The following is a 20,143-nucleotide window of genomic DNA, read 5'->3' as shown; positions in this document are numbered from 1 at the left end:
AGCACTTATGCGGCCTCACCTGGAGCAGTTTGTGCAGTCCCGGGCCCCACAGTGTACGGCTGTGAAGGTTCTTGAATGCAGAGAAGGGCAACAAAGCCAGCAACAGAGCTGGAAGGAATGTCCTGTGAGGAGTGGCTGAGAACTTCAGTCTTCTCTAGTTGGAGAAAAGGAGGCTGAGGGGCAACCTCATCGCTCTCTATAGCTCCCTGAGGAGGGTACATGAGAGATGGAGGTGCTGAGCTCTTCTCCTTGTTATCCAGTGACAAGATGCATGGGAATGGTTCAAAGCCACACCAGCAGAGGTTCAGACTGGACATTAGGAAGCATTCCTTCACTAACAGCATGGTCAAACACTGGAATAGGCTTCCTAGAGAGGTCCTCGATACCCCAAGCCCATCAGTGTTTAAGAAGCACTTGGACAATGCCCTTAACTTTCAGTCAGCCCTGGTCAAGTGGTTGGAGTAGATGATTGTTGTAGGTCACTTCCAACTGAAACATCGTAGACTAATCTAGTCCAATCTAATCTATTCTACCTTGAAAAGCAAGGTAGAAGCTCCCATGCAGAGCAGCATCAGAGACACCACCATTAGCTCCAACCCCAAGCGAAGCTGGCTCCATCCCTGCTTTGTGGGATCGACACCACACAGGTGTGTGTTGAAAGCACAGCAGGGCCCACGCTGGCCTGCAGCCCCCCAGGTGCCCCCTCCATCCCTCACTCTGCTGCAAAATCAGCTTCAGAGGATTGGAGTGCTTTTCTGTCTCTTTCAATGCAGTATGCATCACTCCCCTCCTGTCATGTGGGGGAGCTTTTTGGAGAGTGAGAGAGTTGTGTTCCCATTTGACACTGGCTAATATTGCCATGCCAGATACATGGATCAGTTCAGAACTGCTATATTCCTCCGTGTAATTAAATGTTTCCTGTCTCACAGGTGGGTTTATCAGAAGCAATCTACAGGTACCAGAGGATGTAGAATCACTATGGCACTCTTAGTGAAATAAATGGAGAACCAAATCTGTAATTATGAAAATCTACAAAACAGTCCCAACGCAGCAGATGGATATAACATTTGGCTACCAGAAAACTACCCTGAACACATGAAAAATGAAACTTAAAACTGCACTTGTATGACATACAGTCGTTTCTTTGAAAGGAGAAAGTGTCAGTGGGAAATGCTTCGTTTTACCAGTAGCATTTTCCTTAGGAACTTATTTAGGATGTGGTGTACGTTTTCAGATATACTCACATCAGCTTTCGATGTTAAAACATCAGTTTAGTTCTGAAATAAATTCTGAAATAAAGAATCTTTCCAACTGAGTAGCAGCAGTTGAAGATTAAACATTTAAAAGAGTGCTAGGGTTATCTCTCCAGTGGATAAGTTTTGTATATCATAAGCAGAAACTGCATAACCACCTGTTAGATACACACAGGTCAAAGAAGCAGTGATATAGTACCAATACCCAAACTCACAGGTTCAAGGCTGAAATGTGCAGTGGACACCAACTAAAAGATTCTTTCTAATGGCAAGAGCTTTGAAAGAGGTTCGTTCATTCACCAGGAGGGAAGAGCTGCAACAGCTGTAGGGGCAATGGGCAGCCTTAATGCCGGCAAGGCAGGCTAGGATACATCCACCAAAAGGCTTCTAAAATTAGTTTAAAGCATCCTTCAGCTGAGCAGGGACCTGACAGAGCCCTGTAAATGGAGTGAGGCAGCACAGCAGAAAGCTGCTCTTGCAGGAAGTCAGGAAACCAACTTGAACACAATAAAAAAAGTTGAGAATACTGATCCATGAGGACAAATGGTTAAATGACCAAGTAATTCCTAAGGATGGAGATTTTACTCAATTACAAGAGCCTTCATTCATCCCTGACAAAGTTCTCTACACACATCCAATTCAAAAAGTTGTATGTGAGGCTGTTTCTTCTCTGGATCAGCTTTTTTTGGATCAGCCTCCATTTCATAGTATACAGTTCAAGCCACTACCTTACCTTACCTGTTTTTACAATAAAACAAATCAGAATATATACAGAGATGTCTACAGCTACAAACTCCGTGACAGAGGAAAGAAGGTCCTTTCTTCCACTAACCTTTCCTTTTGGGACAGAACGTATGTAGCTCCTTATGACTGTAAGAAACAAAGCACTGTTTTAAGTAATTACTGGTTATTTATACAATCAGGAAAATGAACAAACTCTGCATCCTATGACTTGGAACAAATCAAACCCACAGAATAAATAAGGTTTTGTTTTGTGGTTTAAGTTAGCAGCACACGAGTTTGGAAACACCTACAGAGATAGCTAGGTAATTGTGAATACAGACGGTCTGGCCAGTAGCTACAGTAGCGAGGAATAAAGTTTAAGATTATACAACATCCAGTTTAAGATTTTTTAATCCAGTTTATTAAATATTGCTTTTTGGGGACATGTTTACAACAAGCCCAAATAAATTGTTTAAGGATTCAAAGCAGTCATATTAAAATACAGCTTCAATATAAAGTTTGTCACAGTTTTACAGTATTCAAAAATGACAGACCTGCCTTAAAAAAAGACTATTACACCAAAACATAAGAAAAAACAGAAAAACAAACAAGTTTGGCATTTTCATATTCTTTATAGTATAAAACAGAATATTAAATCTATTACCAGCAAGCTGATACTTCAATCTATTACCTAGTCTGAAGTGTCTCCCATTAAAACACACTATACAACAGCACTATACAAAAGTCGTGGTGATACTCATTTGATGAAAGTGCATCCCTGAAAGTTTGCCAGTTTATTATAGTTAGCTCTTAAAAAAAAAAAAATAAAACGTCCTCTTTTAACTGAAGGCTTTATTTTTTATTTTTTATTATTTTTTGCGGTTTTGTCTCTCAGCCTTCTTTTAAAAGTGTCTACGGACGCCCACCAGGGGGCAGCGTAAGATTAACCATCAAATCACGAACGGCCGCAAATATTGTGCATTCACCTGGAACAGGGAAAAGAAACAGGTTAGCATCACTCCACACACAGGCCTTCACCCCAACAAGCAGGATCTGTAATGATTTTAAGGGAAGTAGCTTCGGCTTTCCCAGCAGGACAGCTCTTGTTGGTCATGAAATTGCAAGAAGCTTTTTAACTTTTAATCACTTTTGAATGTCAGATTGAGTCTATACTGGGATTTATCGTACGTGGCACTGCAATCCGCATTTTTCTGCATGCTATTAATTAAAAGCACTACATCTTCTAAAGAATAAGAAACACTTTTCCAAGTCCTATTCGTATTGATTAAGAGCAGAAAGTAAACATTTCAAATGACTCAAGTCTGAAACAGCTGGAAGATGTTTCTGTCCTAAGCCTAGTTTTGGAAACATTTCTAATTCCAAGACTGGGCAAAAGTCAGAAGACTGTTTCTTTCAAGCAAATTATTCTGGCTCTGCCCTTGACATCCAAATGCAAAATAAAAAACAAATGGACTTTTGTTTCCAACAGCTGAGATCCAATACAGAGAGGAAAACCCAGCCACAGCTGTCTCAAGTTTTGAATACCAGTATTTTTTTTCGACAAAAACACACATTCTGAAATAGCTTAAAAAAGTTAAAACCAATAGAATCAAGAGGGTTTAATTAGAACAATAAAAGGTGAAGTATTAGACAGGCGTGACTTTCATCTACTGTTTCCTGGTAAGAGAATACAATTAATAACTTCTATCATACCCTGGTCACTGTGGGCTGAGTTTTTCCTGAACATGTCAAGAAACAGCAATGAGAAGGTATTGGATTTTATTGCTGAAGGAGCAACAGTGTGAGCAAAGAGATAGGAGCAGAGCCTGCTGGGATGTATTAATCCTCACTGCCAAACTAGGGATTCCCAAGATAATTTTGGACAAGTCATTATGATACCCAAGCTACACATCTGGGCTAAATACCATCCACTGCATCACTGAAAATCGGACAATGAAAAATGCTTAGTCATGAAGTGCTTTAAGAAACATCACAAGACCCTTGAGCTCCTCCCTAAAGGGTCACCTTCAGCATCTGCAGGGACTTTCATTTCCTTACCAGATTGACGTCCACTGCGTAACACAGCTTGTAGACTTACAGCTCAAGTTTAACCCTATTATTTCAGAACATTGATTCCATCTCAGTTCATACCATTATTTCCCCCAAATAAAATATTTTTTCCCATGGAGCCATAGGTAAAGTGATCTCAGAAAGCCAGTGCACTCACAATGAGTCAATGTTTTACTGTTAAACACAGCAGAATGTGTTTGCCCACAGATCTGAAAAGAAAACTCTTCCAGAAGAACTTACTTTTCAGGCACTACCATTTTATTAAGAGGAAAATTAAGCTGAATACAAAATACTTTCTCACAAAGAGAGAAAGGTAAAAAGGATACAGCCAAAACGAGGCAACACTGATTACGGGTTACAATGAAAGTGCCAGTAATATACGTGCATGATGGGAAGCCCTGGTCCTTTCTGACTCAAACAGTGCAAAGTTCACTTAACCAAGCAAAATGCAATGAGTGCAACAGAAGAGCTAACACAGGTAGGAAAATCCTGGGTACAGCACAATAGCATCAGAAGAGAAAGAATATGCATCTGGGATCTCCCATGTACAGAAGTCTCCCAGCTATCTACATTCATCTGCTGTCTCCAATCCTCTTTCAATGGCAAAGAAGGTATCTTGTTCTCTTTTAGCTGATATAATAATACCAGTTTTGACAGTAAGAACACAGGAAAATGCATTTCAAGTGTCCTCAGGGAAGATACTCTTTTGGCTGAGTGGTGGTGCTGGAAATAAACAAATAAAAAAATCCATACAGACTAGTTCTTTCTTTTAGAAGTCAGAGGAATGACTACTAGAAAAGTCCTCTGTTCAGTTAGCTACATTCTTCTTTGCCTGGATAAGGGCCCACTTGTGGCCACAAGCTCTTTAGATACACTTTTCTTTCCCTGTCTGTTCTCTGCTCCCTGTACCACAATCCCAAACTACTTTAAAACATGTGACAAACAAACAAAAATTGTCTGTCCTGATCTCTATAACAATCATCAGATTACATCTCACTAGGGTTACTCAAAAGCAGCTTTGGCAATTACTCCCTATGCTGCAGCATTTTGTGGAGGATTTACCTTAAAACAGAACTTAGTGCAATAACAAACAGCAAATCCAGTATCTACCCTTCCCCACGGCAGGGGAACTCAGTGGGGAAGCACCTTCCAAATGAAACACCTGAAGTTTAGTTAACTCATCTCAACACAAAAGTGCTACAAAAACAGCAGTTCCGTACCACATACAGAACTCCTACAGGTGAGCTCACACGTTCTCAAGTCTACTTTCTCTCCTATTTACCCACACTACTGTATGTTAAACAGAGAATGTGTGTTAATTTAAATCTTTTCACAATTTTAAGAAATGTACGCATATCCACACCAACTTGAGATGAACATTGCTCACGTTCTAGCAATCAAAATAAACCATCAAGCATAGTTAAAATTACTGCATAACAACGAGATGAGTATTTATACAGAAGTAAAATTCAACCTCTGGATTCGCAACTTCAATCTGTTCACTGGGTTATTGGAAAAAGACTTTGTTCTTCAGCATGTAACTACAGCAGAACTGAAAGTTACTGTTTTTATGAGCCATCTGTGTATAAACAGACCCCAAGCCACTGCTTACAGACAACATGCTGCCCAAAGAACCTGTTACTGTTTTCAGTGTTTCAGATACTACAAAAAACCCCAAAAAGCATGACAAACAAGAGGGAAATCAAAGCACAACATTGCTCACAGTGCACTACCTAGGGGCCAATGAACATTCAGAACAACCTATTTAGCTCAAACACTTCACAGCACGTTTGGTGGACAGAACTGTATGCGCCTCTGTTAGTGCACACACTGACAAAGGCATATACAATCACTCCATTTACTTTTTAATCATTCACAGCACATGGACAAGTTCCAGTAACTTCTTTAACATCCCTTTATATTCTACTGTTAAGCTCAGTAACTTCAGAGTTGGCCATGAAAACTAATACTTGACCATAGTATATTTCTTGTGACTCATTCTGGGCCCATTTGTTAAAAAGTGTGACTCCTGCTGTGCAGCAAGAGTTGGGCCAAGAAGAGATGCATTTTATCACTCAGGCAGAACAGCACTCAGCCTACATCATCAGTGTAACCTTCTGATGTGTTGCCAGCACTTGCTATTAAGTTACATATTGCCTGTCACATCAGGAGTTTATAATCACTAAAGAAATATGATAGAAACCAAGAAGAATTCAGACTTAAGAGAGGTTTAGTTTGACACTGGAGATTTGTCACAGATGTCTGGGTGAAGAGAATGTATCTACTGGACATGTACAGTACCTGCTCGTGGTGAATTCAGTTCAGCAAACCTCTTTAGAATATTGCTAACCATCATTGGAGCAGCAACAGAAGAGTTCTGCTGCCTCGGAATGTCAGCCTGTTGCGTTGTACCCGAAGCCATATCATAAATAATTGGGACAATAATACTAACAGCTTCCTGTGGGACTGTTGTTTTCTGTGTTAGCTGTAGCTGTGGGAAAGAATCAAAAAGTGTGTTAATCTGAATGACCACATACTCCAGTGCAACTTCTGATACAGCTAAACACTCTAGGCCTACAGACAACATGCACTTCCACCCCCTCAGTTTTCAGACATCGATTCTGTAACAGGGAAGTTATCAATCAGGTGTAGGATATTTTCTTCTCAAAAGCATCCTACAGTGAGTACTGCCTCAGAGATGGCACGAAAGGTAGATCTGTTCTAAACATCTCGTTCCTCCTGTCTTTTCCTATCGCTGCAGATCTGTGCATCACTTAATCTGTGTGGTTAGAGCCTCCAAGAAGGAAAAACATACCCAGCAGCTGAACATTTGAAGGTACCCGCAGCCCAGAGGGAACTGAAGTTTATATACTGTCAACATCTCTCCAAGAATACAAAACATGAAGAGTTGTTGTGCTTTTATAGGAGGGAGAATAGGAATACTAACTGAACTCAAAAAAGAGATGCTTCCAAATGGCAAACCATATTTAGCTATTACAGTTTTCAGATATAGCATGCTTATGTTTGGCTACTAACCCAGGATGATTTCAAAGACACGCAGCCCACAGAATTTTAAAACACATAGCTCTACTTACAAAAAACAACATTTTGGATTTCAGCACAACAGCAGGTGTTCCTGGAGGCGCAATTGGCGGTGCACTGGGAGGAATTGTTAAACAAAACTGCACATTCCATTTCAGCTGACTCGCCTGGTCAGGGAACTGTTAAGAAACAGCAGCACAGAGAAAGACCAGCAAAGGTCTCACATCAGTGACATACATGGCGATGAACTAGAGGAGTGTTAGAAAGTAGAATGTGTCTCTCTAGCTAAACTTGCTAATGCTGCCAGGTTTCAGAATGACTCGGAAAGAACTGAGCATAGGGTAAACAAGAATACAATCAGAAAGATTCCAGACAGCTTATGTATGTGCCTATTACGCAGTCATGTGCCTGAGGTTTCTCAAAATCATCAGTTTAAAGGAGAAATTCTGAGAGTTTCCAGGAAGGCTAATAGTGAAATTGAAACTTCTTTATTAACACCAAGTAACATATATATAAATTTAGAGTAATGTACGTGTTTATAGATAAAGATACTGCACCTTTTATTTTAAAATATATTAACCAAAGTTGGGTGAACTCAATAAAGGAGTTAACTTACCAGCTCAAGTTTCATTATGTGTACGCAGTCCCTGAGGATATGCGTTGGAGCCCCTAGTAATTTTGTGAAGGCTATTAGAGTGTTTGCTTTAAAAGGTGGTCCTGCAACCTAAAGAAAGACACTATTTAGTACTGCCACCAGATAACAGCTGTATCATTTAATATGGTAACCAGCATGCACAGCTGTTCATTTTATATTCTGCAGGCCTTAAACATGGCCAATGAAAGTCAACAGTACCACTCAAAATGGCACCAGAGATTAAAAGTAATGCACATAAATTGAAACAGTTATGATTTGAGTACATACCCTTGTTTCAAAGAACTTCTCCAAAACTTGTAACTCCTCAGATTTCCACTGTCCCGTGTTTTCAGGTGTTACTTTCAGTTGCAAGGTCTGGTTGGTTTTGGGATTGAGAGCAACCCTGCACTTCAGTGCCTCCGTCTTAAACATAATTACACCTGGTTCATTGGAGTTTATTAACTGTAGCTGCATAAAAGGAAGCATCACATTTTATCAGTCATTCGTAAATAGCATGTACATGCACACATTCATGTCCAAGACTGTAGTGATCAATCTGCTCTCTTTACTGAGAGAAACAGGCAATAGTTGTATACAGGTAAAACTGCCTTGAGAACAAAGCTTATGCAAGATTTGGCTTCCTTTTCTGTCACTGAATCAATGCCAAAGAAGTGAAGAGGTTCACACTGTCTGTCCCAAATCCTAAAGCAACATTCATGACTGAGTAGTTCAGTTACTGTCAACTAGTGGCTAATTTTACTGACACTCCTGCTAAGTGATGGCATCCACAGTAACCCTGTGGCTGCTCTAGTTAACTCTCAATGGACATACAGCAAATACTTATTATACATGAGGCACTGGAATAGGTTGCCCAGGGAGGTTGTGAATGCTCCAGCCCTGGCAGTGTTCAAGGCCAGGTTGGACGAGGCCTTGGGTAATATGGTTTAGAGCGAGATGTCCCTGCCCATGGCAGGGGAGTTGGAACTTGATGATCTTAAGGTCCTTTCCAACCCTAACTATTCTATGATTCTATGAAGCATTCCAGTTTGTGCTTCATTTGAAAGATACAGAGTACAGAAGCATGAAGAACAGCTGTGAAATCATACCCACAGGTCAATATTAAAACAACCTAAATCATACCGTTTCCTGTTGTATGATCCTCTGAAGATGCCTCCTCATAATAACTGATCCAAGGAATCGCTCAAGAGGGGAGCAGAGATAGCTGCCAGCTAGTCCCGGTACAAGCCCAGGGGTAGGAGAGGGCAATAGCAGAATATTCAAGGCACTGTGGGTGAGGATGGTAGGTATGGATGCAGCCCAAGAGCGCTGAGGTAGTTTACGAGGTGGAGGCATGCTGGTTGGCATTCCTTGGGAACCTATTGACAGGGAAAAAGTACTTGTAGTAAGGAAGTATTTCAGCCGTAGCATAAGGTAAGTGTTCGTTTTATTTGCCATCGCTATACAAGCAATGAGTTCTCTCGGCCAAAGCTTAATCCTTCCTATTTAAGAATTTGGCTGCCCAGTGATATCCAACAGATAGACAAAGAATGAGTGTTTTGAGCCTCCACCCACAGAGAGAATCTCAGTAACATAAAAATCCCACTCCTTTTTCCTCTTTCTGCAAAGTGCCAGCAGATAGCAGGCTTGTACAACAAACTCAATGAGATGCAAAGATGGCTAAATCAGTCGTGCAAAAGCAGCATAACAACTCTGTGATGTGAAAAGTCAGTATTGGGGTAAGCAAATAACCTTATCATTGTTTGTATTCCAAAGAATTTTCTCTTAATCACAGAGCTCAGTATTTTAAGACTTACTTCTGCAGTGCACCAAGAGGTATCAATCCTACTGTATGATTTAATTAATTTTCCAGTTTGAACTAGGACAGAATAAAGGCTTCATTTCATTAGATATTTAACTGCACAAGGCAGTAAGGGCCATTAGGCTGATGCACAAAACTACCGAAAAGAACAGAACTAGAAATGTTAAACATTAGTGTTTCACAGTCTTAACACTAATAGAAAAGCTTACTTGTTCCAGCTCGTGGGGAATGAGAGGCATCTGGGACAGGCGAATGAAGGGAAGGGTTGGCTGGTGACATTCCAGGCATCCGTGCTGCTGGTGATGGACCAGAGACCTGAGGAGATCCTGGCCAGTTCCCTGCACGCTGACTGGGCGACATCATAGTGTATGGCGAGCTTGGGTCTATGGTACCTACAGATGTTACAAAACTGTTACTATTTTTTAACAAATTACAGGGTTTTGTAATGTAGAAATCTAAAAAAGGCTTATCAAAATCTGTAAAGCATGGAAGTGATATATAGAAAAAAAAGTTATATTAAAAGAACCACAAGATACAGAGTGAAGGTTTTTCTGGTTGTATTTTTTAAAAAGTAAAATATAATTGAATGTTACAGCGAACGGGCCTGCTCAACATGTAACAGGTTCTAAACTAAAAAGAGCTCTTGCCTATAGACCTTAACTTCAACTGCTGCTTAGGCAAATGAAAGCCTCAGCGAGACCATTCCTTATCTATTCAGTATCTTGCAGTTATCTCTTCAGAAGTAGCTTTGGTTTTGTACTCTGCTACACAGACTGATCAGAACAAGCTTCTTAAACAGCCTGTTGTACATCTATCTCACTTTCTTCATCTTGACAGTTAAACTGGTGTTCTAAAATTACAGTCTGAATTGTTCATTTATTGTGATCTATGGAACGGTTTCCAATGCACTGTGATTATAACAAACAATTGTTTTGGCAACTTTCCAAAAAAACTTAAAGGTGACAACCAAAAAGCATGTTATTCACATACAGTCAAAGCAGCAGCACTCTGACAATGTTTTCAAAAGGCGTTTGAATTTCTAACCTGTTCCAGTAACTTTTCCAGGAAATGTAAAGCAGTGAAAACACATTAACTAATCTAACAAGAGACAACGCTGATTAAAAGCTGCAGCCGTTGTTCTGCTACAAGACCACATGGAATTTCCCCACGTTAGTAAGCAGGAAAGCGTGACTGATAGTCAATTTTTAAAACGTTAGGAACACTTTTTAATGTGCCATGCAGCCACTTTTGATTACTGCTAAGGCTTACACCCACACATATGAAAATAACTACCTAAGCTAATTACAAAACCAAAGTCTGCTCTTAAGGACTTAATTTCAAGAAGCAAATCTGCTCCCTGTCACTAATATATACACGTGCCAGTAAAAAACTCACCATGTGGGCTGGCAAAGTTAGCTGTCTGTCCCATTGTGATTCCAAGAGAGGAAGGTGAAGGAGTTGGACCAAAGGATGCTGGTGATGGTGCTCTTAAAGCTCCACTAGGTGAACTTGCAGCATGCAAATTTCCTAATCAAGACATCATATCACTCAAATTAGAACAGAAAAATGGGAAATGCATAATTTTTTTTATATCAATTGCCACAGTTATCTCCTTTTTTTTGGGAGACAGCAAACATGATTCACAAGAATTTGGTTTGCACTCAAAGGCTTTAGTTTGTATGTGCATAAGCGTTATATTGTCCAGACTGATTCACTGCTCAAAGGAAATCTTCCAAGATACTTGGCTTGAAGAATGGCATTTCCCCCTGCCCAGCCATTCCCCAAATTTAAGTATTTTCAGCTGTTGTGTGTAACAGCTGGGAGCAAAAAGCTTTGGTGTTGAAAAGCTTTTCTGGAGAAGCACGTATTTAAAATTAACAGGTTTTGATCTGAGCAAGTTGTAAGCTGTAAGAATGAAACAGTCCCAAATATGACACATTTAAAGATGACAGTTTCATGGATTTTTTTTTGTTTGCGTTAGCTTAAAAATGTAACTTTCCAAAACATGTATGGCAAGACTTTGCTATTTTTCCACAATATAAGGTACATTCTCTTGGCTAACTTGAAGCCAAACACAGCTCAAGTAACAAAAAAGGCATGCACAAAGAGCTGCATTTACGTTTCCAGCACCTGATTAGCATATAAACTCTCAGCCACCTTACCTGGTGACTGTGTGTGCATCATAGATGGAGATGGCGTTACTGTGTTGTGATAGGAGGTGGGAGGTGAAGTAAGAGGGTATGCTCCTGATGCTCCTGCCTGTTTTGCAAATGGCTGAAATTGTCAACACAGAACAACAAAAAATTTTGACCATTTTGTACTACAACTAAAGTTAAGAATGTGCACAAGAATGCTAATGAGAGTTTGGTCCCCACATATGAAATCTTACAGGTCCATCAACATAGTAGCTTTATGCTCTACACCACCTTGTTCAGTGCTCACTATTTTTGCCAGTGAATTTTTGCAGTTTCTCCTCAAGCCATAACATCTCTACACCTCACTTCTTTTATCTGCCACCCCATTAACAGCAAAGCCTCCTGACTCCCCCTCCCACCTTTTATTTTAAACAGTCATTTTCCCTCCCTCAGTCCTTTTCTTCTAAAGCAACAAGTCTCATGTGGCCTTCCAAAACTGCTGCTCATATGCTATGGGCTATTTACACTGGAATGAAAAATAGCAAAATAAATTAATACGTTTTGCCCCAGGGGGAATTCCACAGCAGCGCAGTTTTATAGTCTCCCTTTCTGTATTTTACTGATAATCTTTTTAGAACTTAAGCTCTTAGAAACCTGCAGTTCTGGAAGACAATAAACATTGCTTATTTTGCCTGGAGGGTACCTGTTGTTGTGGTTGCTGCAGCGGCTGCTGGGGTTGAAGCTGCGATATCAAAGAATCCATCATGTCTCCTCCAATAGGAGAAGGTGGGTTATCGTCTTCATTTACAGATCGTCTTCGTGCATCCTGATTGCTGTCAACAAACATGTTCAGGAATGTCTGCAAGAAAAATCACTTTTGTTAGCAACTCCCCATTTAAATTTTATTACATAAATGAGCAAAGTATTTGATGAGCTTTAATACTATCTTTATCAGCTACAGCATGTAAGAAACAGGCAGGTCTCTAGAACTAACTACTAGGGGGCATTCATTATATGCAGCATGAATAGTTTACAAAATAGATCAGTTCATAAACAGAGCTTCTCAGTGGATACTTAAACTTAATTCCCTTAATCTTTTAAAAAAGGGGCGTCTTGCATCACCACCAACCAAGACACTTTGTTCATCAATATGAATTATCTCTAGTCATATACCAACATTTTTATTTTTTCCTGAAAAGTAAGGAAAAGCCTGCCCCCCAAAATAGCTGTTCCAGAACAACTCAGCAGTAATCCAGAACCTACTGAGCTTTTGTATCAGACCTACAACTGCCCTGTTTGGGTAAGAACGTCCAGGGCGCCTCCTCCATAGTGTTCTGTTGTAGCCAGAGGAATTTCCCCATCCTCTTGAAACATTTCCTCCTTTACTTTCCCAATTTCGTTCACTTATGCTTTCCACTGGTATCTACAATCCCCCTCCTCTTCCCATTAACCTTCCATTTGGAATTCATAAAAAAGCTGTTTATGAGCGGCTACATACATTATCAGAGAATGAATATTCAGTTGCAACTGTCAGAAAAAAAAATAATTAGCAAACTATACGGTTTCACAATGGGTGCCACTTTCAATAGTCCTGTAAAACAAGCACTGTTACAAGCTGCCCCCAGTTAAGGTATTCTGTCAATGGGCATTTTTTCAGGAGAAGCAAACAAACCAGTAGTGTATTCAGAGGAAAAGCCACAGGCTCCTGCCACACAATGACAGAAGCTATTTTAAAAGAGAAGTTTCTGTCTAGAACTGCAGCTCTTCACCAAAAAAAGTTCCACAAAGCTCTTCACATCAGACCCATACTTCCTGTTGGAAGCTCATTTGCTTATAATATGCCAGAAAATACAGAAAAGGTCACCTTTAATCCAGGCGCAGGGTAAAATCCTTCAACTATTTTGCTGTTGTCAAAGAGACTGTATGCCCCATCACGTATCGCCACAACACCACGGCTCCGGCAGTAGATGTCGATGCAGTACATATTCCTAAACGCCAGCCTGATATGCGTGGGTGACTGTGGCAGAATGGAGAAACACTGATAGGCAGTGTTGGTGCGCTGAGTCAGACCCAGCATGGGCACAGTTGGAAGTTTGTTGATGGCGTTTAATGGAGCCTGAGTGTCAAACAAAACCTGAGAGAGAACAGATATTGAGAGATCAAGTAGCTTACTTCTGAGTAAAGGTCAGGGAAAAGGGAGATGTGCCGGCGGTGATACAATCTTCCCCAAGCCACCTTCTGCAAATGAGATCCATAAACAATAACACACTCAAGTTATTTCAAAGAGAACAGTTTAATCCGAATTCAGCTCTGAACTATATTGCACTTTGATTGAGACAAGTTTTAAAACCTTACCTGTAACAACTGCATCACATTTGGTGTTTTATTAAACATCTCCTGGAGCTGGTGCAGAATTGTGTTGTGGCAGTTACTGCAACCTGAGTTTGGGCCAACAGTTCCCAGTGAAATGTGGAATTTCTGGAGTATGAAATTCCACTGAATGCTGATCTGTAATATTAAGAACATAAAATGGTCTTGGAAACTAGAACAAAACTGAGGAACTATTTTAGCAAGTCAAACAGAAAGAAAAAAAGCTTTTTCTGCTACAGGCAAGATACAGAAAATTAAACTTGGGAGATTCATGCTGCAGAGAACTGATTAATGAGCTGCTGGAGGTGGACAGGTTTTCTCAGTCATATCACACAAAAATCAGAACTAGACACGCTAACACGTAAGGAAGTCACACGCAGAATCCACACTGCTACTCTAGTTACTTATTAACTGTACCAGTAAAATGCACACAGAAATACTCTTAAAAATTCAGCTTAGAATGTGAACACAAAAACCCTCCAGGAAGCAAATTTCAGATGCATCAGCTACTTTGCATCAGTTGCACACAAAAATATATTCTTAGTCTAACACATCGGCATTTACTTCCTCCTCTTCCTTGCACTCAATGCAAGGGTGTGAGCAAGTAGTCAGTTAATTACAAAGTAATTAATAAGCTGTAAATTCAAATACTACAGAGTAAGCTAGAGTTCTAAACAAGGGAACAGCACCACTACAAAATAATGAAGGATCTTCTCTTTTGAAAGCAAAATACTACATTAAAAGTCCTTTCTTCTAAGGCAGAATTAGGCACTCAGCTTATATATATATACATATATCCCAGTACAGCAGTGACCAGCAGCAACACTTACCATAAGTTTATCAGAAAAGGGCTGCCACACCAGCTTTCATCAGTTGGAGGCACACAACTGTCCTTCCCACAATTTAAAGCATCTTACACAAATCCTCAAAACTTCTGAACATGTAGTAACCTAGCAAATTAGCAAGCTGGCACCCTCTCCTGCTCTCTTCTACATTCATCGATATTAATTCCACAATCACATATTACAAAGACATATTTTACAGCAGAATTCTGAGAACTCTAGCCCTACCCATTGTGTTTTCAAACATACATTTTAAGTGCACTTAAGAGTTACTTACTGAGCTCCCCTTGGTAGTTCCATAACAAAGGATAAGTTTTCGGTAATTGTAGATACGAACTTCTGAAAACAGGTTTAAGTGGTTGGGTATGTCTTTGAAGAAAGGAGGCAAAAGACAGTGAGAAAACCACAGTAAACCGTAAACACATAATTTTCATAAAGAGGATGCAATTTCTGTACCTGGTAGGGACCGTGCAAACTCCAGGACACACTCATACAGCCGAGCAATACTGTTCCAGTCATTAAGGAATGTCTCAACAACTTTGCGACCTCCAACTGGTTCAGACAACTGGTTTTCATACGTCAGGTAAACATGACGAGTTGGTCCTGCAGCGTGAGGAGATGGTAAATACTGATTAAACTAGAGGTTGCTGAACTGCGGTTTATAGTCTATGAGTGAACTGCAGCAAGTGACCAAGAAGTATATTTAAATAATAAAAGTGCATCAACTCAGCAGTCAAATTTTTTTTTTTCAGGTACACTGTGGTTTATTAGAAATCTTAGGAGCAGACAGTTGTCCAGTAACTCCAAAACATTACTGGAACAGACAATGTAAACTACAAAGAAGCAAAATGTACCAGTTTTCCTAAATAAAACTCACCTTGCTCCCGAGATGAAGTGCTATTAAGTGGACAGTTTGCAAACACCAGCTCAGCCACCCATGTGCGATTATTTCTACCTTGCAATCGGAAAGTGCAATCAAGAAGAGATCGGTCGAGAGCCTTCTGTGTTTCCTCGTTTACACCTTTACAGGGAGGAATTCTATTTATGATTAAAAAAAAAAAAAGGCAGCAATTAGACACAGTACGGTTCCAAAACTAATAATATTACCTTCCAACATTTCCTGAAGGACTTATAGTCTGGACATGAGAGAATGAACAAATCAACAGCAAAGACGGCTAGACTGCATAGTGAGATATCCTATTTTTCTCCAAGGACTGTAATAAGTGTGGTAGGAAAACACTCTGAGTTAAGACCAGTTTTTATATGGAGCTCTTGAATTGCCCTTATCTCCTGGTGAAGTAAAAGCACAACAATATAAAGCTTTTAAACAGAGAAACAAAACAAAATGATGAAAAGTACACCCTCAGAAAGTTTGCCGATGACACCAAGCTGTGTGGTTCATTCAATATGCTGTTGGGAAGAAATGCCATCCATTCTTGACATGCTTGTGAGGTGGGCTGATGCCAGCCTTAGGAAGTTTAACCACACCAAGTGCAAGGTCCTACGCCTGGGTCAGAGCAATCCCAGGCACAGCTACAGGCTGGGCAGACAAGAAATTCAGACCAGCCCTGCGCAGAAGGGCTTCAAGGTGTTGGTCAATGAAAAACTTAACATGAGCCGGCTTCAGTGTGCACTTGCAGCACAGAAAGCCAACCATATCCTGGGCTGCATCAAAAGGAGCGTGACCAGCAGGTCGAAGGAGGTGATCCTGCCCCTCTACTCTACTCTGCTCTTGTGAGACCTCACTTGGAGTATTGTGTGCAATTCTGGTGTCCTTACCATAAAAAGGACATGGAACTGTTCGAACAAGTCCAGAGAAGGGCCACGACGATGATCAGGGGACTGGAGCACCTCCCGTATGAAGACAGGCTGAGAAAGTTGGGGCTGTTCAGCCTGGAGAAGAGAAGGCTGTGTAGAGACCTCATAGCAGCCTTCCAGTACCTGAAGGAGGCCTATAGGGATGCTGGGGAGGGACTCTTCATTAGGGACTGCAGTGATAGGACAAGGGGTAATGGGTTAAAACTTAAACAGGGGAAGTTCAGACTGGATATAAGGAAGAAGTTTTTTACTGTAAAGGTGGTGAGGCACTGGAACGGGTTGCCCAGGGAAGCTGTGAATGCTCCATCCCTGGCGGTGTTCAAGGCTGGGCTGGACAGAGCCTTGGGTGACATGGTTTAGTGTGAGGTGTCCCTGCTCATGGCAGCGGGGTTGGAACTTGATGATCTTAATGTCCTTTTCAACCCTAACTATTCTATGATTCTAAAATAACTAAGTTCTATGGCAACCTGAATTCATGAATGTTTGCCTTCTAGAACAAGCTTGCTCTAAGTGCAATGAATGACCTAGCAGTTATCTTAGCACCCACTAATTTATTCATATCCCAGTGTGAGACTCAAACTCAGTGAACAGACTAAATAAAGCTTAAATAAAAACATCCCACACATTTTCAAGTCCCTTGAGAATCTATTCAGAAACTTCATATACTACTCTTAACTTCAGCTCACAATTCTCTGTACTATTCTGTTCATATGCAAAATTAAAAAGGTAGGGCCTGGTGCATTTAGAGACTGATGCCTTTATATCACTATACATTTCTATAGCATGAAAGGATTTAAGAAGTTTTTACTCTAGAAGCTGTCTTTGAAGTGACGTTGTTTGTTGTTTTGTTTTTTTTTTAAACATGTTTTAAACTGATATAGTCTGTTTTACTTCATAACATAATCCAAAGTTTAAGTGGTGAGGCTTGATGCAGGCTCACAGAAGTGTGAAAAACTGGCTGGGCTGCAAGGTCCACTGCACTGCGGTCAACAGTTGTAGATGCAATTAGTGGTTGTCTGTGGCTAGCATTCCTCAGGTTTACCAGAAGCCCATACTTAACTATTTCAATAACCTAGACAATGCAAAAGAACAGCAAGTTTGTAGATGATGCCAAACTGAAGGGAGCACTTCACATGCTGAAGAAGAAGACTTCCATTCAAAGAGACCTCAAATGGGTGGAAGAAGAAGTTAAGAGGAATCTCATGAAGTTCAGCAAAAATAATGCAAAGTCCTGCACTTGGGCCCAAATAACCTTGAGCAATAGCAGTGTGGGGACTGACTGGCTGGGCAGCAGCTCTGCAGAAAAGGAACTTGGGGCCCTGGCATACAGACTGAACAGGAGTCTCCAGCATGCCCTTGCAGCTGCAACAGACCAATACATCCTGGGCTGTATTAGCTAGGCAACCAAGTGACTAACTCTCCTCTAGTAAGCATTTGAGATTGCTGTGCCCAGGGAGGGTACAAACACCCTTGAAGATTGGAAAACACAGCTGATCAATCCTACTTTGAGCAGGAAGTTAGTCCAGATGATGTCTTTTTTGGGATTCCTTGAATTTTCATTGGCAGCATCACATACTGGTAGTTGTCAAATAACACAGAGTATGTAGGCCTCTGATCTGATCTAAAATTGCAATTACATGTTGAAGAATCATCACCATATCTTCCTAAGCACTGCCTTGATTTTAGGATTGAGGACTGTCAGACTGTTTTTAGACCTTTCCAGTTTAAGCTAATGAAGGAAAAGAAATTACAGTTGTCTCTGTGTCTACTCTTATTTTCTTTTCTCCAAAACTGCTTCATATGAGAGTGCAAGACACACAATTAAAAAAGACCCACAAAACAAAACCCCCCAAAACCAACAAAAAATCCCAAACCAAAATCCTGCCTGATTTTTTTTAATGTTACTCTCCAAACAATCTTTTCCTTCTCTCAAGCATATTTACAGTAATAAAATGAACATGCAGAAGCATATCCTCTTACTTTAGTAAACGTATTGCATGGCTGAAGCCATCCCCTTCTACTTGTACTCCCTGGTGAGGAATGTCCATATTAGATAACTAGGAATGAACAAGAAAAATGTTATCCCAAGCAAAAAGTCAAACAAATTAACTTTTCAAGGATTCCCCTACCACCACCACCACCATCAAGGGTGACAGATGTTTCACGTCTTCAAGCATTAGAAACCCAAAAGAGAGTCTGTGCAAATCCGGTATAAAGCTGTATCCCAACCCCTCCCACGACTGTCTTTCATTCTCATTTTCCCTTTTCTCTAAGTTTTTCAAGCTTTTTATGGCGCTTGGTATTAGAGAACTAGCTCTAACAAGACCAGAGGAACCAGGCTCAGCTGGCGGGGGAACTCCAAAATGAACAAGTTTGCTGAACAGTGGCATCTAGACAAGAGAATCAGGAGCAGTAGAGAGGAAGAAGGAAACGTATCTTTTAACACATACCTCCATACGTAGCCCTATAAATGGCATATTTGTATCACACATGGCTACAATATGAGCTAGCACTTTATTGAAGGCACACATTTCTCCCGACCGTTTTGGTTTCTTGGGTTCTATGGAACATGGATCACCAGATAGCTAGAATTAAAATAAAGACAAAGGTACTTGCACATTCAGAAAAGTTACCAGAGAATAAACTCACTCATCCAAGTTAACACAGTCTACTGGAAGGATCTGGTACCTCAGGATAGAAACAATTCAGTTGAAGTAATTTTAAAATTACATCCTTCCTTAAAACAGTATTTACATATCACTAACCCATGTCAGGCTGACCCCAGAAGTTAACACTTATCAGCCCTTGCAAGTCTTTCAAAGACTACACCTACATGGCACAAAGCGTATGACGCAGATACCAGCACTCTGTGTATGCAAGCTACTCTTGCTACCTCTGTATAGTGCTCTGCCTTGGTTCTTTACAACAGCTGACAAGACTTGGCATGAATTAAAAGACAACTGTTTCAAAGTAGTTTCCCAACATCTCCCTAGGGAAGCAGCCCAGAGAACCAAGCTGTAACACAAGCAGGACGTAAGCCACACAAACTTTTGAAACACCACTACTAAAGCTGGTACTGATGCTCAGAACATGCGTTTAGCTTTCACACTCTACAACTAGATCAATGGCTTTTGAACCACATACCTTGCGCTTGACACCACTTTTCATTTGTTTCCCACTTTTTGTGTCTAGTACCAACTCTTCAATGTTTGGCTTGAACTGCTGTAGTAAAAGTGCAGTAGCAGGGCTGTCATCTCCTTCAGCATAGCTCACAGAGAGAAAATAGTACTTGTACTCTAGTTCTGTGGGGTTGCCAGGAACATCAAACATCTCTACAACCTATATTAAAACAAAACAACAAATTCAAAAGACCCTCAAGCTCAGTATATGTCTACATCGGTTCCTATCCTCTCCCTGTCAAAGAGAAGACACAAGTT

At 40.5% G+C, this 20,143-nt stretch overlaps 1 protein-coding gene across 1 annotated transcript in view; it reads right to left on the bottom strand.

The window, feature by feature from the left end:
• Positions 1 to 2,813: 2,813 nt before the first annotated feature.
• MED14 (mediator complex subunit 14) overlaps positions 2,814 to 20,143 on the bottom strand; it is a 39,617-nt gene continuing 22,287 nt past the window's right edge. Inside the window, exons 14-31 of the mRNA XM_061359342.1 lie at positions 19,851 to 20,045; positions 19,157 to 19,291; positions 18,687 to 18,763; positions 15,766 to 15,926; positions 15,345 to 15,491; positions 15,166 to 15,257; positions 14,032 to 14,184; positions 13,541 to 13,810; positions 12,380 to 12,535; positions 11,704 to 11,815; positions 10,937 to 11,068; positions 9,751 to 9,933; positions 8,863 to 9,098; positions 8,011 to 8,190; positions 7,705 to 7,812; positions 7,142 to 7,267; positions 6,348 to 6,537; positions 2,814 to 2,962 (exon numbers count right to left, since the gene is read on the bottom strand). Of these exons, the coding sequence (XP_061215326.1) occupies positions 2,889 to 2,962; positions 6,348 to 6,537; positions 7,142 to 7,267; positions 7,705 to 7,812; positions 8,011 to 8,190; positions 8,863 to 9,098; positions 9,751 to 9,933; positions 10,937 to 11,068; positions 11,704 to 11,815; positions 12,380 to 12,535; positions 13,541 to 13,810; positions 14,032 to 14,184; positions 15,166 to 15,257; positions 15,345 to 15,491; positions 15,766 to 15,926; positions 18,687 to 18,763; positions 19,157 to 19,291; positions 19,851 to 20,045 (2,727 nt within the window). The 3' untranslated portion in view covers positions 2,814 to 2,888. The remainder of the gene's footprint in view (positions 2,963 to 6,347; positions 6,538 to 7,141; positions 7,268 to 7,704; positions 7,813 to 8,010; positions 8,191 to 8,862; positions 9,099 to 9,750; positions 9,934 to 10,936; positions 11,069 to 11,703; positions 11,816 to 12,379; positions 12,536 to 13,540; positions 13,811 to 14,031; positions 14,185 to 15,165; positions 15,258 to 15,344; positions 15,492 to 15,765; positions 15,927 to 18,686; positions 18,764 to 19,156; positions 19,292 to 19,850; positions 20,046 to 20,143) is intronic.

The sequence above is a fragment of the Neopsephotus bourkii genome, unplaced genomic scaffold (assembly GCF_033783945.1).
Source record: "Neopsephotus bourkii isolate Nb327-2 ecotype Australia unplaced genomic scaffold, CSIRO-AGI_Nbou_v1 NB_962, whole genome shotgun sequence".
NCBI lineage: Eukaryota > Metazoa > Chordata > Aves > Psittaciformes > Psittacidae > Neopsephotus > Neopsephotus bourkii.
The sequence above is the reverse complement of the archived record's forward strand: the minus strand, read 5'-3'. Positions and strand labels throughout refer to the sequence as shown.